General features: G+C 39.0%; 1 protein-coding gene across 1 annotated transcript; it reads right to left on the bottom strand.

The window, feature by feature from the left end:
• Window positions 1-6,261: 6,261 nt before the first annotated feature.
• LOC122820087 (protocadherin-20) lies at window positions 6,262-9,509 on the bottom strand. Its single transcript, XM_044097266.1, is given in 3 exon segments — window positions 6,262-7,263; window positions 7,265-8,985; window positions 9,381-9,509. Coding segments are annotated over 3 exon segments (2,568 nt in total). The 5' UTR covers window positions 9,423-9,509; the 3' UTR covers window positions 6,262-6,458.
• Window positions 9,510-10,249: the final 740 nt, after the last annotated feature.

The raw sequence follows: 10,249 nt of genomic DNA on the forward strand, positions 1-10,249 counted from the left end.
TGTGGGAAAAAAAATAAGTTGCTTAGAACCTTGTTGCCACAGTTAATTCCCTGAACTCCTGTTTGTGTTTTTGCTGGAATGAAACTGAGAGAGAAATGGGGACGGAGGAATAAAGGAAATTAGTAACGTAATCCACAGCAGGATCAGAATAGCGCGATTGGATTATATGTTGTTGCATCACAGCAAATGAAAGATGTTTGAGATCAAAGGCAGTGATTTTCACTGGGAGAATATGGAGATACATTATTGAAGATTAAACAAAGCGTGTGTCTGTGTGTGTGTGTGTGTGTTCTTGGGTAGAGGGCCGTATTTGATGTCATAACTTGGGAAATGTAGCCTCCTCCATTCACTAGAGCTGTGTAACCTAACCTAGGCCTCTCATTGTGTCTTTATTTGTTTGATTTCAAGGCAGGGACCTACAATTAAGCCACTCTGGAAATGGGATCAGGCTGTGACTGACGATAATTACCTGCTGTCTACACCATTAAGAATTTAATGTAATTTCAGATAGACTTTCCTGGAAGGGGGGTAAAAGGCCCAGATGGTAATAGAAAACAGAGAAAGTATGCAGGGGCAAAGGTTGAGATGTGCATGTGTATATCTGTATGTAGCTGTCTATGCAGTGTTTAATTCTCTTACAATAAACTTAGTCACCTTTCAAAAGCCTGTTCTGCCCTTGTCTTGATGGTTTTAGCAGAACTATCACTGTGGGGATCAGTCATGTGGAAAAGCTGTGAAGTGTCTCTAACTGCCACCTTTCCCAGCTGTTCCTATCCTTGTAAAACCCAGAGCGGGATTCACTTAACAAAACATCCCCTCGAAGATCAAGTTAAGCCCAATAAGATCTTACAGCTGATCGTATAGATCAGGGCAAAGTTGCAGCATGTGGGTAACTGAGTTCAGTTGATGTTTAGAATGTAACTGAACAAAAACCCTTTCTAAAGAAAAGGAAAGAAAAGATTACTTCTATAATGTTTAAAAGGTTTTTAAAAAAAATCAGTGCTATGTTCGTTTTCATACTAAAATAAGTCTGAAACCTCCAGTAAACTACCCAGTAGTTACAAAATATAAGTGAAGACCAGAATAGCACCAAGACCATGGTCAAAACTAATAAGTGCTTATTTAACAATAAAGGTACCTTCACACTAGCAGTGGAAAAATTTATGCTAATAGATTACAGAAACACACCTGCTCGAGATCCTGTCTGTTACAACACCAGTTCATTCTGGAGAGCGATTTCTGCACAAAATCAATCATAAACTGCACAAAAGTATTTCTTTATAACCAGAAGCAAAAGAAAAAGAGTGCTCAGGGAGCATATGCATCACAGCTTTACAGTGGCACAAAAGCTTAAAATATGAATGCACAGCAGCAGGTGTGATGCAGCAATTTAGCAATGCAAATGTCCCGACACAGCCATGCAGGTGCTTTAAACCTGGTGTAAAGAGAGAACCTACTGGGAGTTTGCCACAAAACTCTTGACAGTAACATCGTTAAGAAGCAATATTCACATTTTAGATTAAATAAAGGCTGGATTAAATGGTCACAATTCTCAGTGATACGAAGAGATGATATTGGATATGCACTGATGCTTTTCAATTAATTTGTAGACATATACAAGAAAGGTGTTCCAACTTCCAAGTTTTTAAGATACCCTTGCAGAAAAAAAACTTGAGGCAACTCTTTTAATCAAATGCAAATATGTTTCTAGGTCCATTTCTGTCCACCCTGATTTAGAAAGGAATTATCAGAAAAAGTACAACCTTCTTGAGGGACAAGCTTAAAGAACTCTGGTAATAATCTCATCTTTCATCCTGATTTTTTTTAGTGCGACAAACACGAGGGACTAGTTGGTGCTTCGTGGGCATATGAGCATGTTGACATGAATGTTCTGCTCAGGTAACTTATTCCAGCTGCCTGGAGTCTGTAATACCTCCTTATTAAGTTACTAAATATTTCTACACACAGTTCTGGCCCTCCTCTACAACACCTTACAGAAAATAAATAACTTAAGAAGAACAGAAAGCATCCTAAAAAGAAAGGGAGCATGAATGTTATTTTTGTATATATATTTGTCATTATTCAACCCAAACTGACTCAAATCTAACCGATTATAGAAAAAAAACCATGTTAACAAAACAAAGACTGAGCTCAATCAAGCAAATAAACACATTGCGTATCAACTTTAGTGTTTCTTAAGTACCTTGCTTATGAGTGCTTTAATAACCCAACAGTCTGGTATCACCGTTTCCTGTCCCAGCATGTTAAGGCAAAAAAAAGAGGCCCACTGAAAAACTAAAAGCTGGAAGGGGGAGAGGGGACATAGTGAAGTAAGACCTTCATTGTTATTTCTGCAATTAATCACGTTCCTGCAAGTGTTTGCACAGTGTGAAAAACAAATGTAAAGTTATCCAGACACCATACCACATTAAGGGTTACTTGGCTGCAAGCTTTTTTTGGTATAGCCTTGATTGAAATGCGTCACCAGGGTATTGACTGAGCGAAAGTTCTGCTTGATGAATGAGGTTAAGACATAGCACCTAATTTTCCAAGGGTGAACAACATTTGAAGCAGGCACCGTAATATGCTGTACAGTAAACTATGAGGGATATTACTGACAAAAGCAAGAGGGCTTCTTTTGGGAATCACATTACTTGCCTGACTGTTCTTTAAGAAAATAGTTTCACTGATGCAGAAAAAAAGCATTTGAATCCAGTTAGACTTGTCTTGGAGCATAAGGCAGATTAAATGCATTCCCTGAATGTCACACCTTGTGAGATATTTTGTTCTTGTTAAAGCACCTTCCATTATTACCTGTGATCATAGCATGCATATCCAGTATGTGCATGCTATGTATCATATTTCAGCCTATTTGTGTAATGCACAGTTTGGCCAATGATGACTACTGAGGATTACACTGAGGCTGATAGCTCCTGATGTGCTCTGTGCCTCCGTGGCACACATCCATCCTGAAAGGCCTGTGATCACTTAAGAAGCTGCTTGGGTGAGCACATTGTGAGCACAGGTTTGTTTGGATGTTTGCCGCTTTGTGAAAGCCAAACAGGTTTCAGTGGTGCTTAATACAACCGAATTCCTCTCTGGGGAGCGTACATCCCGTTAACAAGAAAACACAGAGTCCTGAAGGCTTTGTGTCTGCACAGCTTTCACAGTAAACACAAACAAGCACTGCACAGGGAAGCGACACCTTCATAAAGCTGACGATTAGGTGTTCGTATGTTGGAGGAGAAAGTGTCACGGCCACTTTCACAATTTCATGGGTTATGTTTTATGAATTTGTACTGGTTGTAGCAGTAATAGTGGTACAGTACAACTCAAAAAAGGTGAGGAAAGTTGATTTGACCTTCCACACAAGAGCAATGTTTTACCTTTAAAGTGTTACTCTGGGTGTTATTGTACCAGCTCTGACACCCATGCAGGTGTTGACAACGATACAGTGTCTCAGGCTGTGTTTCTTCTGGAACTTGCATTGTGTGTAGTGCAATGCATTAACCATTTCCATACTATATCACAAAAACCTTATCTAAAATTTAGTGAATTTAATTGATATCAAATTATTCTATTTTGTTCTAAAAGGCCAATTTTTCCCATAATTGGTACATATGTGTTAAGAGACAGGTAAGATCTGTGCATTTACTAAAGACAAACATCAAATTAATGCATTATGTGTTTGTTTATATGTTAATAATATTTAAATAACAAGCTGACAAGAGCAAATGCAAACTTGAATCTGTGAGTTGTTGAATTAAACAACCTGTCAATAAATAGGGAGGTGAAATAAAATATCTTGATTCTGTCTTGATATGATAAAGCATTTCACAGAAAAACAGATTTAAAAATATGGGACACATAAGACATAGGATGATATCAAATATGTTATAAAAATAAATATCTTTAATAGTTTATCAGATTTTCTCTTTCATACACTTGCAGTTTATTTTACAGACACATTAAAAATGGCATGATTCTTTAAATTAGATTGACATAAGTAACATCAAGCACATAAATGACAAAAAATAGTGGAAATTGTTTCATTTATCATCTTTGATAAATGTTTAGCTGTGTTGGGAGGGATTTTATGTGAAATATGTTTGACTACCTCTGACTTCAGGTACTTTTCAGTTGTGGAAGTCTTTTTGTAGTTACTCACACTGTGCTCAGACAAGATTAAAAAATAAACCAAAAACACAGACAGGGACCCCATGCTCATGTTTTTCTGTGGTCTTTTTAACATGCATGACAAAACTCAATCCAGTTTAAAATAACGGATCAAGAGCTAAGCAGTGAGGCTGATTGTTCTGCATATGTAGGTTTTAAAAATTTGCTAATCAACCACATTATTTCTTTGCACATACAAATGGTCTGTTCCACAACATTCAGATTTAGAAATTAGATTTTTGCTTCGTATTATTTTTGAAAAAATAAATATTTAAAAATGTCTCTAACTTTCACTGATAACCTCAATGGATAATTTTATTGTTAAACTGATTCAAGAGAACGGACCTCCTATGGTGAAACTTTCTCTATTTATACCAGTGCAAAAGTGTTACATAAAATAGTAAAACAATTTTTACAATATGTACAACATAACTCTGTAATCTAATCAGTTCCTCTTGTTGCTTTACTATAATGCCATTATTACTTTCTTGCCAATAATTTTCTAATGTGTCACATTCAGTGTTGGGTAGTAACGGATTACATGTAACGACGTTACGTAATTTAATTACAAAAAAAGAGTAACTGTAATTCGTTACAGTTACATTGAGAAAATATGTAATCCAGTTACAGTTACTTCCGAAAATATTAAGAATTACAAATTTAGTTACATTTTAAAAAAATATATAAACAAAAACCTTTGCGAAATATGTAATGATATTTTTATTGCTTTGCGGTCTTTATCGCCGTTTCCCGCTGCGGCTCCTTGTCTCTATCACAGCCGCAATGCCACTCTGATGTTCCATCCTGTGCTGGTGGAGCCTCCTGGAGGAACAGCAAGCAAGCGGACGGTTCCATTTCAGCTCAAGCAGCGCATCAAAAATGACAGCCTTCCAGCACTAGAAATTAAAGGAGCATTTTATTTATGTAACCCAGGCTCTCCCTCTTCAGACCTGCAGCTGGTGGAAGACTCTGCGTTGTGTTTCTTTTCGTGAAAGTGGGGTGTGTTCGGTGCAAAACAAGATGCAATCTGCAGACAACTGGCACACTGAACAAACAGAAAAAAAGATCGGCATACCAACGCAATGTATATTTTACACCGGGCTAGCGGAGCTGCTGCTTACCTTACAGACAGTAAACACACTGTAAGGAATACAGCAGCTCGCGCGCAAAAATCCCCTGCAGTACGGTGTCCCCGGCAGGACAAACATCTCGGAATTGTGGTATGGCTCAAATTTAACCGTGCAGTGCAATAAGTGTTTGCCGGCTATCAAGAACTTGTCCACGTCAAAGCAATCTATGTCAAACCTGAGGAAATATTTAGAGGTAATTGCAGCTCACTGATAGACGAAGCGTATTGTTTTACGAATATTTGACTGTTTGGTGTTGATGCATGACAAATGTTGGAATCTATTCTTTCCCATGAGACATTGTATGCAATGTGCTAGTGTTATGGTTTTCATGAACATAAAGTAAACTAGAAATTTTCTAATGAAATTTAACTGGGGCCTGCCAAAGTGTGCCCGTCGGTTTGGACCCAGGGTTCTGATGCTAAAAATTAGCATCAATGCTAAGCTTAGCTGAATAGTAGGTATGTTAAGTAAGCTGGACGTGCACCATTCAGTCTGTTAAAATGAGTGTATAAGCTGAAATTAGCCAAAATGCTAATGTAAGCCTAAATACTTTCAGCATGTGGGGTATCATTAGAATGTTCTCTATAATTTACTTACACCATTCAGTATACTAAACATGGCTATTAAGTCAGAAAAATAGGTAATAGCTTATTTAAGCTAAAAGGCTAATGCTGAGAGAAACAGATAATGGAGAATCATATTATTGCACTGCCTGTGGCGGTGCACTAACCTGCAGTGCACTAAGAAAAATAAAATGTTGAACATGGGTCAATACTCATTAAAACCTCAAAGTAATCAAAAAGTAATCAAAAGTAATTAGTTACATTACTTTTTAAAAGTAATCGAAAAAGTTACACTACAATTACATTTTAAACAAGGTAACTTGTAACTGTAACGGATTACATTTTTAAAGTAACTTACCCAACACTGGTCACATTTGGATTAATTGAAAAGAATCACGAATACAATGTATCGTATAGGAGATGACAAAATAGAACTTTAAACTTAGACCTTCCATTCTTGGGTGTATTGCAGTAATAACACTAAAATTACCAAAGCAAAAACAGCAACTTTATGTAAGAGCTGTACTTCTTATATTTGTAAACATTCATGTAAACAGTGGTAGCTTTTGGAAATGTACAAAACTGATGATCAGATGTTTGACATCTGCCTGAGTTTTCTGTTCAGAAAGTTTGTTGAGCCATTTTTCAATTTTAAAGGTACTTCCACTTCTGATCTTTTCTTCCTTATCTTTTTGAATCTCTTGCAGCATATATATGATATCAATATGAGAACCAGGGCAAACAACCCGAGACACGCCACTGAAAGACTGATGAGGATGGGCCGACAGGGGAACAGCTCATACCTCTCTGGCCCATCTGTCATCTGACTGATGTACCAGGGCTTCTCTTCAACTTCTATGTCAACGTCTCTGGTCAGCAGACTTTGGATGTAACTCTCATTACTCACTGTTTCATTGACAAAGAAGTTAACCATGACCGTTGAGTAAAGCGGTTCAGGTTGACCGTGATCACTAACTTTCACTAGAAGGCTGTAAAGTCCCCTGCTGCTGAGCTCCCTCTTTAATGTTATGTTTCCTGTTTCTGGGTCGATGGCAAATGACCCTGGATCACCCCCTTTCCTTTTAATGATACTGTAGGCAATCACAGCATTCATCCCTGTGTCTTTGTCCACTGCGTACACTTCTGCTATTGATGTCCCAGGTGTTGTATTAGGAAGTACCAGCATGAAGGACTGGTTAGACTGAGGGAAAAGAACAACTGGCGGGTTGTCATTCACATCCAACAAGAGGACAGTCACCATAGTAACAGAGGAAAGCGCTGGCACCCCACCATCGGCGGCCTCAATCCACAGCTGGTACGTTCCTTGCTGCTCACGGTCAAGGGATGTCTTGGCCCTCAGTGCACCTCGGCCAGTGTCTATCATAAAAATGTCTCTCTGGCACAAAGAAGGTAAAATCCTTGTTGATGAAACATGGACTGTTGTCATTGCGATCCAGTACAGTCACCACCACCGTAGCAATTGACTCCCTCCTGGGCGTCCCCTGATCTACTGCTCTAACTATGAACCGATATTGTTCTTTTTCCTCTCTGTCAAGAGATGTCCCAACAGTCAGAACCCCCGTCAGACGATCCACAACAAAAATCCCAGGAGTATCCCCACCAAGGATGTAGATTACCTCCCCTCGACTTTCACTGTCTGGGTCTGATGCTTGGAGCTGAGTTAGAAATGTGTTTGGTGAATTATTTTCCTCAATTGATATTTCCACCAAAGACTGTTGAAACACTGGTGCATTGTCATTCTCATCCAAAACCTGCACCTTTAGGAAAGTCTTTATGATTAGACCTTGAGTATTGTTAGCAACCAAAATTAGCTCATATTCCTGAGTCCTCTCATAGTCCAATGTCTCTGTTGTTTCTAGTAAATACTCATTCTCTAACTGCTGGTATGGGACAAGCCTGAAGGGACCAAACCCTTCCAAATAACAGTCCACCCTTTTGCTTTTGTCTATGTTTTTGATAGTAAAAAATGCTATTGGAGAAAAAGCTGGCTCAGACTCCTTTAAAGTCACCACTCCATCCTTCTCGGGTGCAATATATCTAGGTATGACAGCAGGAGGTCCTGTAACCACTTTGATGACGTAAACAGTTACAGTTGCAACAGCAGGGATGCAGCCAGGTCCATTGGCCAGAATAGTCAGTTTGTAAAATGTGGTTGTGACAAAGTCTAGTTTCCTGGCTAGCTTGATCCCCCCTGTAAATTTGTCCAAATGGAACAAGCTCCTGGTGTCCCTTGGCACACGTTCACTGTAAGCGTAGCTGATCTGTGCATTAGCACCAAGGTCAGGGTCAAAAGCATGCAAACGTGCCAACTGTGCCCCTTTGCTGGTATTCCCGTGCAGAGTGACATTAATTTGTGACTCTGTAAATTTAGGGCAGTTGTCATTTACATCTGTGATGGCAATTTTTAAAGTTGCTGCTCCAAGAAGGGGAGGGGTCCCTCCATCTTCTGCAATGATATCTGTAACGTATTCAGCTTGCGTCTCTCTGTCTAAAAAGTCTGTCACAATGAGGAATGGTGTCAGCTCACCTCCATCATTCTCCTCTACATCCAGAGTGAACACACCAAAGTCGTTAACCAGCCAGTAGGTCTGCACTCCATAAATCCCCAGGTCCGGGTCAAAAGCAGACTGTTCCACTGCAAAACGGCCATTTATTGGTGTGTTTTCTGGGATAGACATGCAGATTTCATCTGTGGGGAACTTTGGCCTGTTGTCATTCATGTCTTCAATTAAAAGCTTTACTTTGACAAGCTGAAAGTACTGCTGAGGCAACACAAACACATCCAGTGAAAGGAAACATCCCTGCTCCTCAGAGCTGTAAGGACACAGGGTCTCCCTGTCAATCTCAGCAGCGGATGTGTAAAGCTCCCCAGTTGTATTATTTATGTTCACATACTGCTCACTGACCTTCTTTTGAGTGAGACTGAATAAAAAGGGGGGTTCAACTGTGAAATCCAAACGTAAGTCCACTCCAATAGCCCCGATGAAAGTCCCCTTGGGTAATCCCTCCTTTATCTTATAGATGAGCTCTTTTGCTTGACTGAAATTTGCCAGAGAGGAGAGGGGGGTGGTGTACAACATAAGGATGTAGAAACCCTGTAATACAAGAAAATAGAAGATATTTCAGGTTGATTAAAAAAACAACAAAGTATCAGAAAACTATGATTTTGGTGAAACTGAGCATTTCTTGTTCTGTATGAAATTCTGTTCTTGTTTTATGTTGTGAAATCTGAGTGACATAATAATTACAAGCATCACTACAGGCACCAGTTAAGAAAATAAATCTAAGCCATGGCTTAAAATGACATTTGTTACAAAGAGTTTATTTTATATCAAAGAAGTTGCCATTGTAAAAATACATGACAATAGAAAGAATCTTATGTATCCATGTTGATGGTACAAAAAGTCAAAAGTTTTTTTCAGATCACAGCAAAACAGTTTTTTGTTGGGTGGCAGTGATTAGAAAAAATAGAAATTACCTGAAAACTTACCCATAGGTTGTCTCTTTTGCTGGAGTACCTGCTCCTGAACATGTTTATGTCCTTGTCCAGCACTTTCCACTTACAGCAGGAAGAGTGGCAGCTTAAGTAACTCAGGCATTTTGAGCTGAGCAGACCTCTGCCGAGTGCTATGCCTTATTTCTCTCTGACTTGAACAAGTCATTCATCTCAGTGCTGGCTCAGGACACTCCCACCACATGCAAATTAGTTCCTTGTACTAACCAATGAGAGGTGATAGTCAGTGGGAAATCTTGACTTGACAGATTCCTCTTTTGTGCATCTTGTCAAAGAGCACTGACGCACACCTGTTCTTGTATGCAACCCATTATTTTCATAAGGGGTTGCATACCTTGCATTCCCAAGTCAGAGTGAAAGCATATGATTATCAGCAGGGCTTATGATGGCACGACTGACTGGGCAAGATGGGAAATATCAAGAGCCAAGAGATTATTTTAAATCCAGCAGTAGTTAAAAATATCATAGTTAGAAAAATGACGTGTCTAAGGTACCAAGTGAAATATTTGATAATCTAAAAACAGCCTCTGACCACTATAATGTTTCTTCTTTATATATGCATAATAAAAGGGGGAAAGCATATTTAAGGTGTGTTACAATGATAATAAGAAATTTACATATGGCATTATTTGTGGCATACTGTATGCCAGCAAGCAAAACAAAAAGAAGGACATTATCACAAAGACAGCAGAGAGGAGAACGTGGCATCATAAGTGCTTGTGTGGTCTCACTCTGGATTGAGCCTCTAACTAAATCAAGCCCCTAATCCCCATGTGTTCTAAATGCCAGGCCAGCTGTTTGGTGGGATTGGAAGCATACTGCTCAGAGAAATTGAGTGATTGAAG

The sequence above is a fragment of the Gambusia affinis genome, linkage group LG02 (assembly GCF_019740435.1).
Source record: "Gambusia affinis linkage group LG02, SWU_Gaff_1.0, whole genome shotgun sequence".
In the NCBI taxonomy this organism is placed as follows: Eukaryota; Metazoa; Chordata; class Actinopteri; order Cyprinodontiformes; family Poeciliidae; genus Gambusia; species Gambusia affinis.